The 24,629-nt window shown below is 37.1% G+C and overlaps 1 protein-coding gene across 1 annotated transcript; it reads left to right on the top strand.

Annotated features, from left to right (window-relative positions):
• The first annotated feature begins 206 nt into the window (after window positions 1–206).
• LOC112317952 (charged multivesicular body protein 1B2) lies at window positions 207–24,331 on the top strand. Its single transcript, XM_024574992.3, has 8 exons — window positions 207–357; window positions 10,976–11,073; window positions 12,183–12,329; window positions 12,671–12,739; window positions 12,815–12,922; window positions 16,654–16,697; window positions 19,045–19,117; window positions 23,502–24,331. Exons 1-8 carry the CDS (start codon window positions 351–353, stop codon window positions 23,544–23,546), a joined length of 591 nt encoding a protein of 196 aa, XP_024430760.2. The 5' UTR covers window positions 207–350; the 3' UTR covers window positions 23,547–24,331.
• Window positions 24,332–24,629: the final 298 nt, after the last annotated feature.

Here is a 24,629-nt window from a genome sequence, read left to right on the forward strand (position 1 = left end):
GGTTAGACTAACGGGGGATAACCGCCGAGCTCTAGGTTGGACCAGGATACATGAGTGGGCGGGGCGTAACCTCGGGCCCTGGAATCCTCACGCCCCCCCCGCGACTGCAGCCCACCCCAACCGTCTCTGCGGGCTGCGGCCATCTTGGCCTCGCCCCAGCTCCGCCTCTGGGGCGCAGACGGCTCCGCCCCCCAGCTGGCCTGGCGTAGAAACAGGAAGTGGGATCGCGAGCCTAGGTGCCGCGCCACCCCCGGGTCGGGACGAGGACCGAACTCGGAGCGCCCTCCCGTTAAACCCGTGCTGCCGCCGGCTCTGACGTCTCCCAAGAAGAGTCGTAAGACCAGTCGAATATGGAGAGTATCCTTTCCCATCGGAAAAGCTGCTGCTGGGGCTTAGGGAAGGGCGTGGGGAAAGGCAGGGAGGGGCTGGGGCCGTGGGAAGAACTCGGCGGGGGTGATCTTTTAAGTCTAGTTGTGGAGGGGTGAGGGCACTGATGCCTATAGGAAAGCACTGGCACCTTGTTTTGTTTGTAATTGTTTTCGGGTAGCCGCCGCCATCCTAGAATCGGGACTTGTCACTGCTTTGGGAAGAGTCCGAGTCGCGGGGACTGGTTTGCGGAGATTTTTGAGCCTGGATCCTTGAGCGTGGATCCTCGCACGTACAGGGCTACTGTCTCCCGACCTTTAAGCGATTTTATTTATTTCTTAGCAATATATCCCTGGGGATGGTGCGAAACCAGAGGCGGCGGGACTTTGCCAGAGGTTTGGTGCTGAGGTGTATAGGTTTTGAATGCGATAGCTTCTGTGGGACTTCTTTTTTTTTCTGAATGGAGGTGACTGGTAATAAGGTAAAATGCTTAATGTCGGCCCTCCAAAGTAAGTTGAGTGTTTCTGTGTTAATATTGTCAGTTGTTGTAGCACATGAAGAAACTCAGGTAGTTACCTAAGGCTATAAAAATTCATCAGTTGCACCTGTGCTCCTATTTAAGCAATGAAAATGGGGTTAGGAACCAAGCTGTGTGAAACCCTTCTGAATTCAAGGAGGATGAAAGCTTTTCACCACTGAAATACCATCACAGGTTTTCCATGTCGCTGTGATTCCTCCTTTTCCCAGGATTTGGCATTATAGAAAATAGAGGAACTTGGTATCTTGCCATTGAATAAAACTTGCCAGAATGACAAAATGTGAGTAATAGTGTTCGTTTGACAGCTCATTTTAAAGCTCTTTGCCTTCATTAGTGTGTGAGTCTGAAATGTGGAAAGACTTTTGATGAGAGGATTAAATTATATAAGCCGTACTGGAAATATTGATAACACATAAACCAAGAATAAAATGTGAGGTGCAAAAATAGCTCGTTTTATTAACAAAATAGATGACTAAAAGGCCCGTTTTCACAGCAGCTTCAAGGCTATAATTTATGAACGTATAGATGTGTTAGGTAATTTTTTAAAAGAAGTGTCATAAAGGAATGACCACTAGATTGACTCAGAATATCAATTTGTTTTTTAGCATTTTGCTATAGTTTATTTATTTATTTTTTAATCTTCACTGTATTTTTTCCACTACCATTTAGCCCCCTTATGTTCCCTTCCCCCAGCAAATACCACACGGTTATCCATGTCCATGAGTCCTTTTTCCTTTTTGCTCATTTCCTCTACTCCCTAGATTTTACCTGTTAAGAAACATGAGTTAGGGTGAGTCATATAGCCTCTGCAGGCAAAGTTTACTCATCTGTAAACATACTGACTGACCTGCCAACCTTACAAAGCTGCTATGAAGATAAAATGAAATGGAAGGGCATATAAATCATAAAGTTTTGAACATGCTGTTAAGAATTAAGAAATAAAGTACTAATTGCTATCTCTTTCCCCAAACTTTTCAAACAATTCAAGGTAATAGCTCTAAAATTGCTTTTTTCTATTCTAATAATGCAAATTAATTTTCCTCTACCTAAGCGTGCCCTATGCAGTTTCCAATAACAAGGTACTTGGTTACTAATTTTTTCACTGAAAAGTATGTATGCCTGACTATATTTGAAACTAATGGTACTGTTATCAATAGTTTAATATCTTAAAAATGAACTATTAACTACTTCAGTCTGTCAAAAGAAGTAAGGAGGTTTAACTTGGCTCATATCATCTATTAATGATTACTTCTCTTGGTTTCCTCTTGTACATTCCAGACCTTTTCCTTAGAGTATAGAGGAGTAGAATGACATACTGACTCAGATCTGCCTTCCATAATTAAGTAACTTAAATTTAACTACATTTATTACATACCTACATATAATGCAACCATCTCATTGTGACCATATATAAGAAGATTAAATGTACTAACAATTCAATTAGCATGGTAACTGTGACTTCTGTGTTTGGACAGTTAAAGCACACTGAATTTGTCATGGTGGATTAGATCAAATCTCACTTTAAAGAACTCTGTGAAATGACCAAATTTATTTGTTGTAACCTGTTCATATAGGTGCTTTACAAGTATAGCATCAATAGCAATATGTGTGCAGTATTAATACAGTGTGTTTCAGGAGTAATGTTTGATTAACTATAAGAATTAAACAATTGAAGAGGAATAGTTAAGGGATACTTTCCTACTCTCATACTCCATGTCCCCCTTTGGTGCTTCTCTGTTTTTACCCCTCTTCTGGCCTTTTGTTGTTTTGTTGGATCAAGCATGCTTCATTTCCAGGAAACTTTCCGTGTTTTTCTAATTTAATCCACCATCCCCAACAAACTGGAACTCTTGAGAGCACCAGTTCCTACCAGTCCTACTCTGTGCTCTTTTTCTCACATCTTCCCGTCCATTTTAGCCTTCTTTCACTTTTGTAATGGTGTACTTATTTATCACTTCCATTAGACTGAATTTCTGGGGGATGGGGTCCTTATTTAGTCTTTGAATCCTCATTTCCTTGCAGAGCCCTTGGTCACTGGTGGACACAAAGTGGGTAAAGACCTTCTGTTAGGAATTAATTAACATATATTGAGTCTCTTCTGTGGGCTGAGCAATGTACCCAGGCCGTTGATACAGAGGGTTATAAGACCCATTTCCAACTCTGAGCAACTTTCGATATAACTGAGCCAGAACACTCTTGAGTGGGAGTGAATAGCAATGTGACATCGCACATACTAACTTAGATGAATAGTAGAACAGCAATTCTTGATCCCATCTGTGGATTTATTAAACTCCTTGAAGTTTTATGCAAAATTTTGTTAGTATGTGCCTGTTTCCTGGGGAAGATACCCATAGTTGGCATCTTTTTCTCTGAGGGACAGAGATTCCAACCTGGAAAAGGGTCAAGAAGTAGTGAAGTAGATAATAGGTACTGCATGTGTTCTGAGAGTATAGAACAGGGTGTGAACTGGACTGGTATCATTATCTCCTTTTGTAATCTCCCAGGCAGGTGGGACTGACTGTGTTTCAGGCAAAGATTGCTAGCTACCTTAAAAATGTCTGTTCGCCATTAAGAATGGCTTTCTATCCTAAAGCAGAACTAATGACATAGCAAAGTCTCTGAGGCTTTGCTCATGTTCACAAGTGTATTGTGATTTGTTTGACCAAGATATTAATAACATTTTATATTTTACCTGACAGTAGTTACATAATTCATGGAGTGGCTAGCTAGTAGAATGTTGTGTCTTACAAAAACTACTGCAAGTAAGGGTCACTTATGGTTCATCATTTAATGCTATTTGAGTACCAATTCTGCAATTACTCCTCAATTATCCATCTCTAGGCTTCAGATTCCACATCTGTAAAATGAGGAAAGTTAAGTGATTTCTAGGGTTCCTTTTAATTCTGACGATCTCCCTATGTTTGTGATCTCCACCTCTATCTGCCAGAAACACACAGGAATGATCACCATGCCGGTATTTGCAAAAGGGGAAAGTTGGATGCATAATAGCACTTCTCATCAAATGTATGAGGGGGACCCCAGAAAACCCCAGGAATTTATTTAGAAAACATTTATTCTTATATTTATTCTTACATGTTGAAACTGTAGTCACCTTCACAGTACTCTCCATCTGATGCAGTACACCTATTGAGACGTTTTTCCCACTGATTTTGATGCCTTTTAGTGCTTCTGGCTTTTTTTTGTTTCCCCTCTACCACATAGGCAAAACGTTTCCCTTTGGGACTTTTTTTTTCATTGGGGGAAACAGAAAAAGTCATGTGGAGGGAGATCAGCAGCTGAATAGGGCGGGTGGGGCGTGGGGGTCCTGTTGTTTTTTTGGTCAAAAATTGCTAGCACTCAGCGTGGTGTGGGCAGGTGCGCTTGTAAATTACATTGTGAAATGAGCAAATGAGTTGAAAGAGTCTTCAAAACAAAAAAAAATCCCTGAAACTGAATGCAGTCTCCCACAACAACACCAGCTGGTACACAGATACAGATGGGTTCCTAGAACACTCACTCAGTGGGGGAAGCTTGGACTGCAAGGGGCCCACCCTCCAGAAGACAATTCCAGTTTTTTGGGGGGTCCCCCCTTGTATACATAAACAATCTGTGGTATAGCTACCACTGCTTTATTCTGGGGCAGGCAGGTCCTACTGGAACATTTTTATTTCCTTCCTCTTACCTACTGTTCTTTTTTCATCTTCTGCTTCCGTATGCTGAAAGGATTGCATAATCTTTCGTTTGGCACTTGGAATCCAGAACTCTGTGCCCTGCTGTGTTTCAATAACTTCCTTTCCCTTGGTGTTGCTCCACCCACTTCAGGGAGGCAGGCAGGACCTGAGATTTCTACTATGAATTTCTTCTAGTAAACAATTTTTTTGAGGAAACAGATTGAAATCTTAAAGCAAGGCTTCTTTCTATAAACATAATGAATGATTCTTACTTATTTAAAAATTTAAAGCAATAACCTATTAGGACATAGCTAGTTTCCATCCTTTGCCTCTCAGTAGTGTGATTGCAAGTAAATGAAACCAAATAGAATATTTCTTTTTAATTTAATCTTTATTATATTTTCTCTATTATCATTTAGTCTCCTTATACACACAGAATGTTTTAAAGAGACAAGTGGGACTTTTTAGTTTCTTACTAACCACATTGCCCAATTAAGATAGGTGAGTTAGCAAAGTCATCAGGTGATAACGATGATTTATTGATCATATACTATGTGCCAAACTCTCTGCTGGGGGTTTTGTATATATTATTTCAAACTCTCAACACTGTAATATAGGTGGTAGTATCCTCATTTTATAGAAGAGGAAATTAAAGCTAGAAAGGCACAGAGCCTATAACATACAGTAGCAGGGGTGTCCAACCTTTTGGCATCTCTGGGCCACACTGGAAGAAGAGTTGTCTTGGGCCACACATTAAATACATTGCGACACATCATCACAAAAAAACTCATCATGTTTTAACTAAATTTCCGATTTTGTGTTAGGCCACATTGACAGCCACCCTGGGTTGCATGTGGCCCGTCCACCGCGGGTTAGACACCCCTGAAAGGATCTGGCCCAGGATCAAAAGTCTGTGTGTTCACTTTTGCACAGACGCCACAACTTACCGGGCAATTCAGTTGTGTTTGATGGAGTCCAGGGTATGTATAGAGCTACTCTTTCAGCGTATTGACATTCCCCTTGAGTTTTTGCTTTATAAGTGTGGAAAACCATGAATCTCCACAATCAGTTTAGGGAAAGCCTAGCTTAGATTCTCATGAAGACAAATCTGGATCATAGATAGTTTCTTATTAAAAGGTACACTTTGATGTAAATATTTTAAATTTTAATTTTGTAGAATTGGAAGGTGAGGAATTAAGACTTTCTGGAAATTTGAAATAATCAAAATGTTCAGATGGTTTATTGGATTTCTTTTTATATCCTTATCAATACCAAGGACCAGTGAGTGAATTTTTTGCTTTTTGCGTGGGTTTTGACAGGAAGAGGGAAACCTGTTGCCACTAATGGAGGTGTTTGAGACCAGTTTCTCAGAGTCAGCATTATTGTTTATGTTAGCCTGTTAGCCAAAGAGCAAGCGTGGTGGTATGTGGTAAACCTCACAGGGGTTAAGAGGAGGGTGGGAGGGAGGGGCAAAAGAAGGGTACACTAGGCAAAGGAACTGTGTATGAAGAGAGCTCACTGCCGGAGGCCAACATCACTCTGATACACAGGGTGCTGGAGCCTGGGATAATTCAGCACCTAGTTTAGGCCTTGTGTATCTTTCTATACATATTAATAAATATGACTGGTTTTTCTAAACTTTTAGTCCATTAATAATAAAGTATTTCAGCCATTGTCTTTTCTATGGACAAAGCAAAACAAATGGTGTCTTAATAGCAACCACTTTGCCAGGTTGAATTTATATTAGTCAGCGAAGGAGATGATTCTGCCAGTGTTATTTTTCCAAATACGAAAATACCCCGGGGATTTATAGCCAACTAAAATATCTAAAATATTACACAGTATATCAAGTCTGGTTCATAACTCAATTTAGTAGTTGAATTGATTCCATTATTTTCCACATCAGCCATCAATTCACCCACCTCAATGTAGAGGATATTCACTTGTAGTAGTACACACACAGTGATAATTTGAATAGCAGACACCTGAATTTAAGAATCTCATGCCCTATATGTAAAAACTATCCAAGAGTGAGAGGCAATGTTTTAGACTCAGGGATGTTGTGATTTCTGGCCCAGGGCAAAAGATTTGTTATCAGAAAACCACGGGCATTACAAGTTGTCTGGGCTATGTAGACACATGAATATGTCTGACAGTGGTGATAGTCTTAAGATATGTAGTCCTCTTCTGTGTATTCATGGGATTGTACTTCTACTTAAACTGTACTAAAACTGGTTGGTAATATTGTCTCTCTGCCATATACTTTTGTAAGGTTGAAGTCACGGAATTCATCTCCTTATTCATTTCTGACCATAGAACTATTGTATAACTCAAAATAGGAACTGGTCAAAACCCACATTCCCTTACTGTACATCTCATGACACTTAGCATTTCTTTAATTGAAAAGAACTTGGCTACAGAGACGGAGGGAGGGAGGAAGGGAGAGAAAGGAAGAGGGACAGAGGGAATGAGAATGAATATACACGCACATGCATTTTCTACTTTCATGGAACCGAATTGTTACTCTGAATTTATTGTGACAAGTATAATAATAGGGCTGTAATTTTCAGAACTGCTAGTAATTATGATATAATCAATGTTCTCATGCTTTATTTCACTAATTATTATTGCATTGTATGAAGTATTTTTCATAGTTAAAATATCCCTTCTGGCAACTAAAAGTCAATTTCATTTTAAATTATGTAAATTCCTTTAAAATTTATAAGTATTCAAGAGTATAAAGGTTTAGACTATTTACTAAGCCCCATATGTTTTGAAAGAGAAAATATTCCTGACAGAAACATATAAATATTTGTGCAAGAAAGTAACTGTTTACATGGAGCTCTTTTCTAGAAAGGAACATTTAAAAGTAGTCTTATTCCTCATTCTTGGGTAATTTTATACTTTTAAGGTGTGAACATTTTAAACAATCACCATTCTATGCAATGGGTAATTGAGAAAATTGCCATACACAGGGAAACAGGCTTCCATTTGAGTTGCCATTCGTTTTAATATTCAAATCAGAAGTTATACTTTGTTAAATTTTAGAATGACAGTAAGGCACACATGCCATATATTTTTTTTCATTATACCTTGGTGGCTTCAGGAATCATCACATAATCATAGACAATATTTCTACACTGAAATGTGTGATAAATTAAAGCCTATCTATAATTTGTTAGTTGAGATGAGGTTTTATCATCAAATTTCCCTAGTCAGGTCATGTTTTGCTACTAAATATTATGTATAACTTTCGGTTTTCAGAACTTTTTGAATTTTGGAATTATTGATAACTGATCATGGAAATAAACAGATAGGAAGGGAGACAGTAACAGAAGAAGGAGCAACAGAAGCATTTCAACATACACCTATTCATAAGGCTGTGTGTGTGTGTGTATAGATAGATAGATGAGGGGACCCCGAAAAACAGGAATTATCATCTGGTGGGCAGGCCTCTTATACTACATGCTTCCCCAGCTAGCTAGTGCTCTAGGAACCCATCTGTATCAGTGTACCAGCTGGCATTGTTGTGAGAGGTTGTGTTCAGCTTTAGTGAAATTTTTTGAAGACTCTTTCAACTCAGTTGCCCACTTCATGATGGGTGATTTATGAGCGCACCTGCCCACACCATGCTGAGTGTCTGGCAGTTTTTGACCAAAAATGGCATGACCCCTGTGCCCCACCCCCTCTATTCTCCTGATCTCGCCCTGAGTGACATTTTTTGTTTCCCCCCAGATGAAAAAAGTCCTCAAAGGGAAACATTTTGCTGATGTAGAAGAGGTGAAACAAACAAAAAAGAAAGGCAGAAGCACTAAAAGTTTATATCAAAATTCACAAGTTCAAAACCTGTCTTGAGCAGTGGAAAAAAACGTCTCAGTAGGTATATTGCATCAAATGGAGAGTAATTTGAAGGTGACTGAAGTTTAAACATGTAAGAATGAATACATAATTTTTTTATAAATAAATTCTGGGTTTTTTGGGTACCCCCTCATGTATCATGAGAGTCAAGTAGAAATCTCTTATCATAAGATCATAAGAGATCTCCATGATCTCTTATGTTGCTTATGATAGCAAGAGAAACATTGCAATATTTCAACTACTCCTGTGGAAGAGGATACTAAATCAGTATTTTCTAAACTGATTCATGAAAATCACCTCGTGACCTTTCAAAAACTACAGGTTTCTGAGACCCATGCTAGATCTGTGAAACTGAACATTATAGAGGTTGGGTCCACAACTCTGTAATTTTTAAGAGCTTTATTGGTAATTGTTATATTGCTGGTTTGTGATGAGATTTCAAGATCAAGTCAAAATGGGAAAACTAAAATGGGACAGTGTAAAGCCTAGGGGTGTCCAACATTTTCGCATCTGTGGGCCACACTGGAAGAAGAGTTGTCTTGTACCACACATTAAATACACAAATACTAACAAAACTGATGAGCAAAAAAAAGGTCTTAAATAAGTTTATGATTTTGTGTTGGGCTGCATTCATAGCCATCCTGAGGCGCATGCGGTCTGCAGGCTGCGGGTTAGACACCCCTGTGAGGCTAAAAGCCAGGGATGCTCATAAGCCTCCTGGAATTCACAGGACAGCCCTACAGCAAACTATTATCTGGCCCAAAATATCAATAGTGCTTAGGTTAAAAACCCCTATTTATAAGAGGACATATAACTTTCATCTAGCTGAAATTGGTGTTACTTATAAATGTAAAGTATATTTTGCATTAAAATTACCGAGAAATTCATACATATATACTTATTTTCTTAACAATTCTAGGCGTATCTGTCATTGATGACAAATACTCAGGGTAGCAAAGTTATCCCTCTTATTATCCACAAATAAGGTGTTAAATTAGAACCATGAAGCTGTTGAGAGATGAACAAGGTAGTTTAATTTATGACTTAGCTTTCATAAATAAAACTATCAATTCTTGTTTTCTGATAGTGATAAAATCAATACAAAAGTCAGTCCTTTCTTTGCTGTAAGTGTACCTTAAATGAACCCCCTGTCTCTTTTATAGATGTCCTGAAGAAGTATAGAATCAAGGTTAAAGAGTAAGTAGATTTTACCATTTTCTAAGGGCAGAAAGCACATAGAATCGTTCTAACTAGTGATTTAATCATGACACAAACCACTTGCTTTGTCATATTCACGTGCATACACTTCATGTTTGTTTTCATTTCATGGAGATGAAATATTTATGGTTTTGCTCATTGGGGTCTACTGAACAGGGCACTTTTTCTTCCCATTGTTATTTTATCTTATTTAAATTTTAATGTTCCTTCATTTACCAAAGAATGTTTATGCACAACCCATGGACACAGACAACAATGTGGGGATTGGCTTAGGGCTGGGTGAGGGAGGGGAAGAGGAAAAAAGTGGGAACAGCCCTGGCTGCTGTTGCTCAGTGAATTGAGTGCCAGCCTGCAAATCAAAGGATCACCAGTTCGATTTCCAGTCTGGGCATGTGCCTGGGTTGTGGGCCAGGTAGGGGGCACGTGAGAGGCAACCACACATTGATGTTTCTCTCCCTCTCTCTCTTCCTTCCACCCTTCCCCTCTGTCTAAAAATAAATAAATAAAATCCTTTTTTATAAAAGTGGGAACAACTGTAACAGCTTAAAGAAGAATATAAAAATATTTTTAAAATAAATTTTAATCTTAAATGTTTATAGACATAAACTTGCAAAAATAGTACAGAGTTATTCTCTTTACCAAGCTTCTATTGTTAACATCTTATAAAACCATGGTATAATTATCAATAAAAGGAAATCAACATCACTACAATATCATTAACTATACTACAGCTGTTGGATTTCACCACTTATTCCACTGATGTCCCTTTTCTGTTCCACGTTCTAATGCAGGACCCCACATTGCATTCCGCCAGCCTGTCTCCTTACTCTTTTCCACTCTGTGCCAGTTCTTCAGTCTTTCGCTTTTCATGAACTTTAGAAGAGTACACTGGTCAGTTATGTCATAAAGCATGTCTTAGTTCTGGATGTCTGACGTTTTGTCTTAAGTAGACAGAGCTTTTGTTTTTGGCAATAACACCATAGAAGTGATGCTGTACCCTTCGCAGTTCAACATTTTAGAAGGTACATGATGTTGAAATGTCTTACTACTGCTGATATTATCCCATGTAAAGTGTTGTCTATGAGGTTTCTCTACTATGAAGTAGCTCTTTTTAATAAATATTTTCTTACTAATTGAATGAGATTTTAAAATTAAAAACCAAATGTGTAATAGATAAACATTTTTTTCTGTTTTCTCAAATACTTTGTGAATAGTTGCTTAAGTAGCAGAATCTTATCTGGTAAGTTTTATAAATTTAACAACTTGTTTTCAGTAGTTAAATTGGGAAATGACTTTTTTGAATAGCCTTAACATATATTTCCAGAACACCTATTTAACTTGAAGTTTGCTGCCAAAGAGCTTAATAGGAATGCCAAGAAATGCGATAAAGAAGAAAAGGCTGAAAAGGCCAAGATTAAAAAGGTATGTTATATTTAATATTTTTATCTTCTTTTAAACTCATGAGCACAATTAATCATAGAAGAGTAGATGTTTCACTTTATTTTACATTGAAGAAGGATTACTGGCTTTAGCATTCTAAACCAAATATATATTTAAATAAATTATTACCTGTCATAGTTAATAATGGCTTCTTTTTGTTATTACTAATTCCCAGCATTAAAGGATCTTTAATCTTCCATGAAAGGATACACATTCTCAAATTTCTGTCTTTTTAAGATTTTATTTATTTATTTTTATATTGAGGAGGAGGGAGGTAGAAAGGGAGAGAAACATCAATGTGTGGTTGCTTCTTACGCACCCCCTACTAGGGACCTGGCCCACAACCCAGGCATGTGACTGGGGATTGAACCAGTGACCTTTTGGTTCGCAGGCCAGCACTCAATCCACTGATCCACACCAGCCAGGGCCAAATTTCTGTCACTTCTATACCTTCTCTGTTTTGCTTTTTTTGGAGATACATCTGACCTATTTAATATTTTCTTCTAAATTAACTTTTAACTTTTGCCCTGGCCAAAGCTATCATAGCAGGAAAGCATGGATCTATGTTAGTTATATCTATTTCAAGTAATACATTTAAATAAAGACATAATTAAAGTGAAGATGCTTGTTTGTGTAAATATGTAAAATCATTTTATGTACTCTCTGTAGTGTTTGGCTAGCCACGAAGAAAGCCATGTTTAGTGGCACTTTCATACTACCAGCCTTTGAAAATGATGTAGTGATATATCTGACTTAAAAAGATGTGTTTTTTAAATTAGGTGAAAAAACAGTATGTTTTATGCATTTACTTTGTAATAAACTTATATGGTAATAAATGGGTGTATATACTTGGAATACTATACACTAAACTAAAGGTTAACAGTGGTAATGTCTCAGTGATAGGGATATGAGAAATTTTAAAATTAAAGAGTTATAAATTATCATTTTATACCTTAAAATGCTCTCAAATATTATTAAAGTAGGTTACTTTTAGGTTGTTTTCCTCTTTTTTAAAATATCTTTTGTTCTTTTGCCGATACTTAGTTTTACTCTGTCTTCACCACTATTTACTTTTGTGCCATTTGAAACAGGCCATTCAGAAAGGCAATACAGAAGTCGCAAGGATACATGCTGAAAATGCAATCCGCCAGAAGAACCAGGCAATTAATTTCTTGAGAATGAGTGCTAGGGTGGATGCGGTGGCAGCCAGAGTTCAAAGTGCAGTAACAATGGGCAAGGTAAGGCTTAGTATCTATAAAGGAACTCTTGATTTCAGTTAATGAGAATATTAGGACTTGTCAGAAATCTGAATCCATTGCAGGGTGCTATGTAGGGTGGTAGCAAAGGCCTTTAAGACATAGAGTACTTGGTGAGGAAAATGATCCTGGCAGTGGCTTTTAAACTAAGGCCTAGCAGTTGTCTTCCAATGGAGTCAAAGACCAGGAATACATACTGGTAAGGGAAGGGTAGACAAATTTTATAAGTTGATCTATAAGTAATACTCATATATTTACGAGACTGCCTAAATTTTAAGATTACTTTTATAGCTTACTCAGTCTTTTTTGTATACTTCCAATAGGTAACCAAGTCCATGGCTGGCGTGGTTAAGTCTATGGATGCTACATTGAGGAGTATGAACCTTGAGAAGGTAACAAAATTATTTGATATTCAGATATAATCTTTTTCATGGAACTTTTTCTCATGATCATATTTCTTTTTACAGATTTCTGCCCTGATGGACAAATTTGAACACCAGTTCGAAACGCTGGATGTCCAAACACAGCAAATGGAAGACACAATGAGTAGCACTACAACCCTAACAACACCACAAGTAAGGATCGTTTCTTTGCTTAGAATAACTTTCTCAAATCACTCAACTTCAAAATATAATGATGGCTTTTTTGAGCCAAAATCACCTCTAGAATGTGAAGTAAACATGGTGTATCCCAAAATGCAAGTATGAAGTTATAAATCTGCCCCTGGATTCCTGAGGGCATGTTGGAAGATGCCATGTTCCCTATTTTATTTTGAAGTTCTAAGAATTATCCCAGGTCCCATGTCGAGAGAGTTCGGAACTTGGTTCTGCCTGGGTGCCAGTGTTCCTTCCTGTTGAAAGTATTGCACTAGAGGTTCCCTGAGGCCAGTGGGTACTAGGTATTGTCTTAATCCTCAGCTAATTTCATCTCATTGCAAATATTTTTCTGCTTCCTCCCTACTCTTTAGGTTGTGTTATTTATTCACAAGTCACAGATGAACAAATAGTAAATAAAAAGATCAATTATTTTCCAGAAAATTAGTATGTTTTTCTAAACCTGCAACTTAAAGATATGCTCGGAGAAAATTAAAATTTGAAAATAGTTTGCATGTGACATGATCCAGAAACAAAGTTTTGTGAAATTTAAATATTCCCATAGAGGAGTTCTCTCACTGTCACTCTTCTCTTTGATTCCGGTACCTGTCACATGGTTAATCCAATGAACAAAGAACTGGCTGCTACTCCTTTGGTTGTTCATATGGAGAAAACGCACTTTACAGCATAGGTTAGGAAGAAATTTAGCAACTGTCCATCAATATTTTAATGAAGATGACTCTTTTCACAAAAAGGTGAATGATAAGATAACAAGCTTAGATTTAGATTTTAGAGTAAAGAAAGAAAACATTCATGTGTGTATCTTACAGCGAACATATACAGGGTCTGGGAGAAGTAACACCGGCTTGGTAGGGTAATAATATGGGTGTAATAATTCATAGTTTGGTGTAATAATTCAGTTTTAATTTGAACATTTCACCTAAAATGTCATATGGTGTGCTTGAGTGTGATATTGTTATATTATAGAGCTACGTGCTTGTGATTTTGTAATAAAACAGGCGTAATTTGTGACAGACCCTGCGTATTTAGCCATTGCTTGTATACCTTCTCTGGAGCCTTGATCTGCAAAATGTGGTCAGGAATCAAGAACATCAATATCATCTGGAGGCTCATTAGGAATGCAGAAATTCAGACCCCATCCATAGACATTTTGAATCAGAATCATTTTAACAAGATTTCCAGGTGATTTTTATGTACTGAGTCTGAGAAAGAGTATCTTGAAGTTGCTGATTCTTATTCAGGCTCCGAGGTGATCTCCAGGTGATCAACAGGTAGATCAGTCAAATTTAGGAAACACAAGTGAATTGGAAAAATGACTTGAAGTCAGTACACTGGGACTCCTAATCGCCACTCTACCACTTATTAACTTCGGGGCCTTAAGATATTTATTACCCTGGGCCTAAGTATATTTAGCTGTAAAATGTAGGGGTTGGGTCCAATGGTATGTAAATGCCTTATAGTTCTGACAAATCTTGAAGTTCATTCACACATTTGCTGAACACCTTCTGTTCAGGTGTTTGTGCTAGGTGCTGGAGATAGTCAAATATATACAAAACATTTTTTCATACAAATTCAACCAAAACTTTCAACAGAAATGGTGAGGGATCTGGTTGAACACACTTGGTTGCCCAAATTTTCATACCCTGCTAATGAGCAGTTAGAATTTAAATAGGCATATCCACTGTGGAAAATCAATTTGGTAATATCTACCGTGTGTTTTTAGCATAGCAGCCAGAGTGGTCCTGTTAAACATGTCAGATCATGCCAGTTTTCTCCTCAGAATCCTCTGGTGACTCCACACCTCCCTCAGAATAAAAGTCAAATTCTTTACAGCGGCCTGTAATGTCCTATGTTGCAGGGGTGTCCAAACCTTTGGCATCTCTGGGCCACTGAAAGAAGAAGAGTTGTCTTGGGCCACACATTAAGTACACAAACACTAATGAAAACTGATGAGCGAAAAACAAGATTTTAAGTAAATTTAGGATTTCATGTTGGGCTGCATTCATAGCCATCCTGGGCCACAGGTTGGACACCCCTGCATGGGATCAGCCTCTTCCTGCTTCTCTGACCTTATATCCTGTCACTGTTTAGCACTCTACTCAGGCACTTGGTCTGCTGGTTATTCCTCAAGCACACCAAGTACATTTCTGCCTCAAAGCTGTTCCTCTTGCAGTTTCCTTTGCCTGAATGTTCTTCCTCCATCCAGCAGGTATCCTCATTGCCTCCTCCCCACCCCCTTCAGTTCTTTGATCAAATGTCATTTTCTCAGTGCGGTCTTCCTGATCATCCGTCCGAAAAGTACAGCAACGGCACACCCACCATTCCCTGTACTCCCTACATCCCTGCTTTATTTTTCTTCATAGTGCTTGTCACTTTCTAATATACCATATAATTTTTTAAAAATTTTATTTGTGCCCCCCTTCACAAGCACACAGTAGAATGTAACCTTAAAGAAGGCAGGAGTTTTTACCATTTGTGTTCATTGATACATTCCTAGCACTTAAAATGATACCTGGCATAAAGTAGATTCTGAATATTTGTTGAATAAATCAGAGTATGTGAAAATGCATGTGACTTGTAACCTAGTACTTCTACTTCTAAATTTATATACAAAGAAATCCCTATGTGTGTACAAAGATACTTATACGTGACAATGTTTATCACACCCTTGTCTATAATCAGGACAAATTATGGGGAAAGTCTAAATGTCTAGAAATGGATAAATAAAATTGAGGGTATTTCTATACGGTATTGTACAGGAGTGAACATGAATGAACTAGATCTCAACATAATTAGATCTTACAAGATTGAATAAGAAAGGCAAGTTGCATAACAGTATGCATAGTATTCTATTAAGTACATTTTTAAAACACAAATAATGCTATTTTAGATATAAAGACAAAAATGTAAATGTACATAGTATTCAATCTGTTATTTTCTGAACTTTTCCTACATTTTTGGAAATATTTTAAAGTGAATGAAAGAGAAACTTCACTTAAGGCTTTGGAAATATTTTAAAGTGAATGAAAGAGAAACTTCACTTAAGGCCAAACAGCAGGATTAGTGAGTTGCTTCAAACCATACACCTTGTTAATGGTAGAGCTGGGACAACATCTGGGCCACCAGTTTGAGAACTCCTACCAGTGTATCCAAAATATTTTTAACAACTAACTTAAAAACAACACTTGTTTTGATTAATCAGACTCTATTTCCTGAGAACTCTTGTACTATAGTGAATAAATATCTCAAAATACTTCTATTTTATTCATCTCTAAATATTTTTAAAGATTAATCCTTAATATCAGATTAGTATCAACTAGCAGAACAGTTCTGATTAATATAAAATTCAAATCTATTATACTTTAAATACAAGCAAAGTAGGTTAGAAAAGAGGTTTCTAAATTGGTTAGCTTTGTCAAAGAGAGCCACCTTATCCAGATTTCAAATTATATGTGAATATCCCGGTTAATATGTTTAACATAACCTCATAGTTTAAGGATTTTATTTAACATTACTCAGAAATAAATCTTTCTGAAATAATTCGGCTCCCTCTGGTGGTAAAAAATACTTTTTAAAAAAGTTTTCTTTTAAAAATCATAGACCATATCCCTCCTTTTAAAGCAATATCACAAACAGAAACCACCCCAAAAGCAATTGTCATTAACATACACCTTCTCATATTGTTATTCTAGAACCAAGTGGATATGCTGCTTCAAGAAATGGCAGATGAAGCTGGGTAAGAATTTATTCAGTGTTTTTAGATAATCTTGATTTAATATCTGGAGGTCCTAAAATGATGTAATGTGGATAAGAATATTTATCACCCTTTGGTTCTCAGGCTGGCACTTAATCTACTGAGCCACACCACTCAGGGCTGTATTCTTTTTATAAAACGGATCTTTGAAAAGAATTCTGCTACGATCAGGCCACTAAACATTAAGCCCAGTTTGAGTCCTGCGAACTGAATGACCTGTGCAAAATGTCTAAGGGTTTTAAAAGATGGCAGTGTTGCATTATTGAAGATGGTCAAATACATATATTTTAAGAAAATAATTGACACCCTTTGTGGCACTATTAGAAATGGGGTATCTGGTAATGGGCTGTTTATTTCAGAGCCTTCATGTTGGATGGGAATGACTTGACCATGATAATAACAGTGCTGCAGAGGTCATGTTATATCAGTACCTCTAGTGTATCGTTTAGTTCGAAAGACCATTGTAGGTAAATAATAAAAATACATTTTTTCAAAAATAGAGATTAAAACTCGGTTGATACTAAAGTTTTATGCTTTATCCTGGAAGGTAAAGTAATAGATTGGAATAGGGTTTATGTACTCTATCCTTTTGTCCTGGAAAGAGAAGAATTGGAGACACCTAGAAAATAGCGTTGATGAATATTATTCTAGTGTCTAAGCTAATCCCTGATTAGAATGAACAGTTAAGTTTATCAGCTGTTTAGATAACTAATATGTCAATAGTGAATTAAAACACAGGTTAATAAGTCCAGTTTGCAATATTTGAGAACAGGGCTAACGGTTAGATTGTACATTGTTTTTCCTTGTTAGTATCCTGATGTAGCCCACATACCAATAGGGAAGATATCAAGAAAGGTGATTTTTACTAAGTATTTCAGAGACCAAGGCTCCATCTTGGTTTCAGAAGACTCCATTTTAGTAATGTGGAGCTAAGGACTTGTTTCTGTTCCCACTGAAGACTAAGTAAGAAGATTGGGCTTGAGCTGTGGCTGGTGTGGTTCAGTGGATTGAGTGCTGGCCTGCTAACCAAAGAGTTGCTGGATTGATTCCCAGTCAGGGCACATGCCTGGGTTGCGGGCCAAGGTCCCCAGTGGGGAGCACTCGAGAGGCAACCACACATTGATGTTTCTCTCCCTCTCTTTCTCCCTCTTTTCCCCTCTCTACAAATAAATAAAGTAAGTCTTTAAAAACAAAGAAGATTGGGCTTGAAAGTACAGCAAAGGAGGTCTCATAGAATAAATATTGCCACATTACAGCTTTGCTGACCCTCAGCGGAAATCAAGTTCAGTAGATAACTTTTTGAGAAGATTTAGAGCAGGATTTATCAGCCTTGACACTGATGACATTTTGTGCTGGGTAATCCTGGGGGCTGTCCTATGCACTGTAGGAAGTTTAGCCACATCTCTGTCCTCTACTGATAAGATACCAGTAGCAGCCCTACCAGCCGTGACAGTCAAACACGCATGCAGACATTGCCACATTTTCTGAGAGCAGGGAGATGGTTGGGAGCCAAAATCGAGAGAAATTGGGTATGTCAATAATGGATGATGACTAGAGTTGTAGAAACTGATAGAAGCACTGATATAGAGATACTGATGACCATCCTTAAAAATGTTTCTGAATGAATTCTGTTTGAGTTTGTGATTCCCTCAACAAAATTTTAGTATAGCATATCTTTAACTTTTCTATAACAGTCTGTGTATAGACTCTCCTAACGACTATTAAAGGTATTGTATTCTCTGTGGTGTTTTCCAACTGAAGTTGACACGCACTAGTGTACAGGTGAAGAGGTTACTTTCTGTCCTAGAGGAGTAGTGCGATGTAGATGAAGATGACAGGCCCTGGAGGCAGTAAACCCTGGGTTCAAATCCTTTTTCTCACTAGGGTGGATCTTGGGCAAGTGAACTTAATTTTTCTAAACTTCAGATGTATGGGTGGATGCAAGTAATGATTCCTGCTAAGGGTAACTTAGGAGCTACACTCACTGAACTTGAAGTAGCTCAAATGTTAGATACGGATCCTGAGTAACCCGTTCTGTCTTTTTTGGCATATTAATTTTCCTTTATAGTACGACTCATATAGTAACCACCAATAAATTGAATACATTGTATGATTTTTATTTTGCTCTTTTGTTCAGATGATCAGATCATTTTCTGTCTTTTATTAGCTTTTCTGTTTATAACATTTAACCAGTTTTATTTAAATTAAGGTAAAATGCTAGGTAGAATATTCAAATTTGAAATAAGCCTATTTTATTGCCTTTATAATTGCATAAGGAGGAAACTACCTATATTAACATTTGTTTATGCTAATCATTTAAAAATTGTAGCCTTGATCTCAACATGGAACTACCACAGGGTCAGACGGGATCTGTTGGCACCAGTGTTGCTTCCACGGAACAGGTAGACAGATTTTATCTTGATTGCTATGAACCTGATGTCTGAATTAAGTATATATTGTGTATATATTTATATTTATATATAAGTAAATATATATACACCATTTTTTTTATAAAGAGTATTTTCTACTATAATATGACATCATCATAAATTAACAAACTGTGATTAGTCTTTACTCTTCAATGATGGACATTTGCTATTTGCATGTATATTTCTTTCTTTTAATTTTTTAATCAAAATCATTTATTTATTTTTATTAAATACTTTTGAATTTTATTGTTGTTCAAGTACAGTTTTCTGCATTTTCCCCCCACCCCTCCCCAGCACCCCAGCCATCCCCACCTCCCTCCCCTGTTTCCACACCCCCCTTGTTTTTGTCTGTGTGTCCTTTATAGTTGTTCCTGTAAACCCCTCACCCTTTTCTCCCCATTTTTACCTCCCCTCTCCCCTCTGGTTATTGTCAGTTTGTTCTTAATTTCAATGTCTTTGGTTATATTTTGCTTGCTTGTTTGTTTTGTTGATTAGGTTCCAGTTAAAGGTGAGATCATATGGTATTTGTCTTTCACCGCCTGGCTTATTTCACTTAGCATAATGCTCTCCAGTTCCATCCATGCTGTCGCGAAGGGTAGGAGCTCCTTCTTTCTTTCTGCTGCATAGTATTCAATAGTATAAATGTACCATACTTTTTTGATCCATTCATTTACTGATGGGCACTTAGGTTGCTTCCAGCACTTGGCTATTGTAAATTGTGCTGCTATGAACATTGGGGTGCATAAGTTCTTTTGAATTGGTGTTTCAGGGTTCTTAGGGTGTCATCCTAGCAGTGGAATTGCCAGATCAAAAGGCAGTTCCATTTTTAGTTTTCTCAGGAAATTCCATACTGTTTTCCACAGTGGCTGCACCAGTCTGCATCCCCCCCAACAGTGCACTAGGGTTCCCTTTTCTCCACAACCTCTGTAACACTTGTATGTTGCTTTGTTTATGATGGCCATTCTGACTGGTGTGAAGTGGTATCATTGTGGCTTTAATTTGCATCTCTGATGGCTAGCGATATTGAGCATCTTTTCATATGTCTCTGGACCCTCTGTATGTCCTCCTTGGAGAAGTGTCTGTTCAAGTCCTTTGCCCATTTTTTAATTGGCTTGCTTGTCTTCTTAGAGTGGAGTCGTGTGAGTTCTTTATATATTTTGGAGGTCAATCCATTGTCTGAGGTATCATTGGCAAATACGCTTTCCCATATAGTTGGTTCTCTTTTCATTTTAATGCTGTTTTCTCTAGCTGTGCAGAAGCTTTTTATTTTGATGAGGTCCCATTTGTTTATTCTTTCCTTTATGTCCCTTGCTCAAGGGGACATATCAGTGAAAATATAGCTGCGTGGAATATCTGAGTTTTTCCTGCCTGTGTTCTCCTGAAGGACTTTTATGGTGTCATGACTTAACATTTTTATCCACCTTGAATTTATTTTTGTGTATGGTGATCAAGTTTCATTTTTTTGCATGTATCTGTCCAGCTCTCCCAACACCATTTGTTGAAGATGCTGTTTTTGCTCCATTTTATGCTGATGCTCCCTTTGTCAAAATATTAATTGACCATAGAGACTCGGGTTTATTTCTGGGCTCTGTGTTCTGTTCATTGGTCCATGTGTTTGTTCTTACGCCAGTACTGGGCTGTTTTGATTACAGTGGCCTTGTAATACAGTTTGATATCAGGTATTGTGATCCCTCCTACTTTGTTCTTCTTTCTCAAAATTGCTGCAGCTATATGGGGCCATTTATAGTTCCATATAATTTTGTGAAATATGTCATTGGTACTTTAATAGGTATTGCAATGAATCTATAAATTGCTTTGGGTAGTATGGTCATTTTGATGATGTTAATTCTTCCAATCCATGAACATGGTGTAGTTTCCATTTGTTTGTGTCGTCCTTAATTTCTTTCTTCAATTTTGTGTAATTTACTCAGTACAGGTCTTTTACCTCCTTAGTTAGGTTTATTCCTAGGAATTTTATTTTTCTTGTTGCTATATCAAATGGGATTTTTTTTTTTCCTGATTTCTGCTTCTGATGTTTCATTGTTGGTATACAAAAATGCCTTTGATTTGTGAGAATTGACTTTGTATCCAGCTGTTTTGCCAAATTCATTTATTAGGTTGAGTAGTTTTTTGGTGGAGTCTGTAGGATTTTCTGTGTACACTTACCATGTCATCTGCAAACAATGACAGTTTTGTTTCCTCTTTTCTTTCCAAAAAGACAATTTGGATGTCTTTTATTTCCTTTTCTTGTGTGATTGCTGTGGCTAGGACTTCAGATTATGTTGAATAGAAGGGGTGAAAGTGGACAACCTTGTCTTGTTCCTGATCTTAGTGGGAAAGATTTTAGTTTTTGCCCATTGAGTATGATGTGGGCTGTAGGTCTCTCATATGTGGCCTTTATTAGGTTGAGGAATGCTCCCTCTATTCCCACTTTGCTGATTGTTTTAATCATAGAGGGGTGCTGTACCTTATCAAATGCTTTTTTTGCATCTATTGATATGATTGTATGTATTTTGTGTTTGCTTTTCTTTATGGTGATGTATTACGTTTACTGATTTGCGAATATTGTACCATCCTTGCATCCCTGGGATGAATCCCACTTGATCATGGTGTATGATCTTTTTGATGTATTGCTGGATGCGGTTTGCTAATATTTTGTTGAGGATTTTAGCATCTGTGTTGATCAGCAATATTGGCCTGAAGTTTTCTTTCTTTGTCGTGTCTTTACCTGGTTTTGGGATGAGGATGATGCTGGCCTCATAAAAAGAGTTTGGGAGCCTCTGTCTTCTTGGAGTTTCTGGAATAGTGTGTGAAAGATAGAGGTTAGCTCATCCTTAAATGCTTTGTAAAATTCTCTTGTGAAACCGTCCGGTCCAGGGCTTTTGTGTGTTGGGAGTTTTTTGACTACTGCTTCAATTTCGTCAGCTGTTATTGGTGTGTTCAGGCTTGCTGCTTCTTCATTCAGTTTTGGAAGATTATATTTTTCTAGAAATGTGTCCATTTCACTTAGGTTTTCAAATTGCTTGGGATATAGTTCTTCATAGTAATTTCTTATAATCCTTTGTATTTCTGTGGTAACAGTTGTAATCTCTCCTCTTTCATTTCTCACTGTGTTCATTTGAGTCCTCTCTCTTTTTTTCTTGATGAGTAGGCTTAAAGGCTTGTCGCTTTTGTTTATGTTTTCAACGAACCAGCTCCTGGATTTATTGATCTTAGAATTGTGCCTCTAGTCTCTATATCATTAATTCTGCTCTGATCTTGGTTATTTCCTTCCTTCTACTTGCTCTGGGCTGTCTTTGTTGTTGTTCCTCGAGTTCTTGTAGGTGTAGGGTTAGGTTGTTTGTTTGAAATGTTTCTATCTTCTTAAGGTAGGCCTGTATTGCTATGAACTTCCCTCTCAGGACTGACTTTGCTGTGTCCCATAAGTTTTGGGTTGTTGTGAGTTTATTTTCGTTTGTTTCCAGAAACTTTTGGATTTCTTCCTTGATCTCATTCTTGATCTATTCGTTGATTAATAGCATGCTATTCAGTCTTTGTGAGTTTGAGTGTTTTTTTGTTTTTTCCTTGCGGTTGATTTCTACTTTCGGTCCCTTGTGGTCAGAGAAAATGCTTGATATGATTTCAGTTTTCTTGAACTTGTTGAGGTTTGTTTTGTGTCCTATCATGTGGTGTATCTTTGAAAATGTTCCATGTGCATTTGAAAAGAATGTGTATTTTGCTTCTTTGGGATGAAAGGCTCTATATATATCAGTTAAGACCATTTCATCTAGGGCGTTGTTCAATGCCACAATATCTTTGTTGGTATTTTGTTTAGAAGACCTGTCCATCTTTGACAGTGGGGTGTTAAAATCCCCTACTATAATTGTGTTGCTATCAGTATCTTTCTTGAAGTCCTCCAAGATTTTCTTTATGTATTTGGGTGCTCCTGTGTTGGGTGCATATATATTTACAATGTTTATGTCTTCTTGATGGATTGTTCCCTTGAGTATTATGAAGTGACCTTCTGGGTCTCTTTTTATGGCCCTTGTTTTGAAGTCTATTTTGTCCGATATGAATATTGCTATGCCAGGGGATTTTTTGTCCTGTCCATTTGCTTGGAATATTTGTTTCCAACCCTTCACTTTCAGTCTGTGTTGCACGCACATGTCATTTAGAGATTGAATTTGCCCCCTTTCATAGCTTGTGCTTTATTTAGTTCTCCATTTATTCTGAAATGTTTAAAAAAGTAAATTCTTAGTGTTGGTTTTTGTGTAAATTTTTGAGACTAATTTAATCTCATTTAAAGTATGAGCTATTTAAAATATTAGTGATTTATATATGTCCCAGCCTTCTGACTTTTAAAGTTTTATTTCTTCAGGATGAACTATCACAGAGACTTGCTCGTCTACGTGATCAAGTATAATTTAAAGAACTGGTGCTTTTGTTTACGTCACCTGCTTCTATTTCGTGTGTGTAGATAAGTTGCACTCCAGTTACACTACGAGCACTGTATGTTGCAGAATGCTTGAGCACTCTTTGTGCGGAATGCTTTCTTCTGCCCTGCTGAACTTTGCAGCCCTTTAGCAAATTCCAGAGAGGCCTCACCTTGACAGACTTTACAGTTTGTATATTATGTTGAACTAAGCTGGCATTAGTTTGTTGTACATGAAACATCTTCCTCAAAAATTGCATAAAAATATAGCAACCAAGTACTACAGAAGAAAGTATAGAATAAAGGTTTTGGGTTTTTTTTAATTCAAAGTTGCTTTAAGTCTGCACTCACATGTGATACATAAAAGTTAAAGCAGGGAAAGCATGTTTACTTAACATGCTTACATAGCCCAAAACACCTCATTTAGTGTCATAGGATGGCAATGTTATTGTTTGTATTTTATGTTTTCTATGTGTTTTTGCTGTTCAGGCACAAATTCCATTAACTTTTATTTTGGATTCATCAGCTTTTAAATTTAGATGATCATCATTGGAATTTTTACCCCATAATTTAATGACTCTTAGTTGAATTTCTGAAATTAAAAAAAAAATCATTGATAATTTTTCAATGTAACTAGAAAAGCCCTACAACATTAAATGAAAGAAATCATGGTTTGCTCAGTTTTAAAATTTTTTCTTTGCTAACTATCACTGTTGTTAAGACTTGGTGAAATTTAACCTTTCATACTTTCAAATAAAATTGAAACACATTTTAAATGATTCTTCTATTTCTACTCTACTCTTGGTACACTGTATTTTAAAAGATTAATTTACATGGCCTTAATATATCATTTACATTTTCCATAAGCTTGTTGATTGTTTTCTGAGAATCTTAACCTACATTTTTAAGGCAGCCAACAAAACATAACAAAGATAACAAAACTGAATCGACTCAAGTTACAACTACCATGAGCCCTGGTTAAACGTGTTTGTCCTTTTATCTCAAACAAAAACTGTTTTAATAACTGGAAGAAATGAAGTTGAAATAAATGTTAGAATAAAATGTTTTGCCTAG

Source organism: Desmodus rotundus, chromosome X (assembly GCF_022682495.2).
Source record: "Desmodus rotundus isolate HL8 chromosome X, HLdesRot8A.1, whole genome shotgun sequence".
NCBI lineage: Eukaryota > Metazoa > Chordata > Mammalia > Chiroptera > Phyllostomidae > Desmodus > Desmodus rotundus.

Coding starts and splice junctions, on each gene's coding strand:
- LOC112317952 (XM_024574992.3), top strand. Junction 12,330..12,670: donor GTGCAGTAACAATGGGCAAG/GTAAGGCTTAGT, acceptor TACTTCCAATAG/GTAACCAAGTCCATGGCTGG. Junction 19,118..23,501: donor GTGTTGCTTCCACGGAACAG/GTAGACAGATTT, acceptor TTATTTCTTCAG/GATGAACTATCACAGAGACT.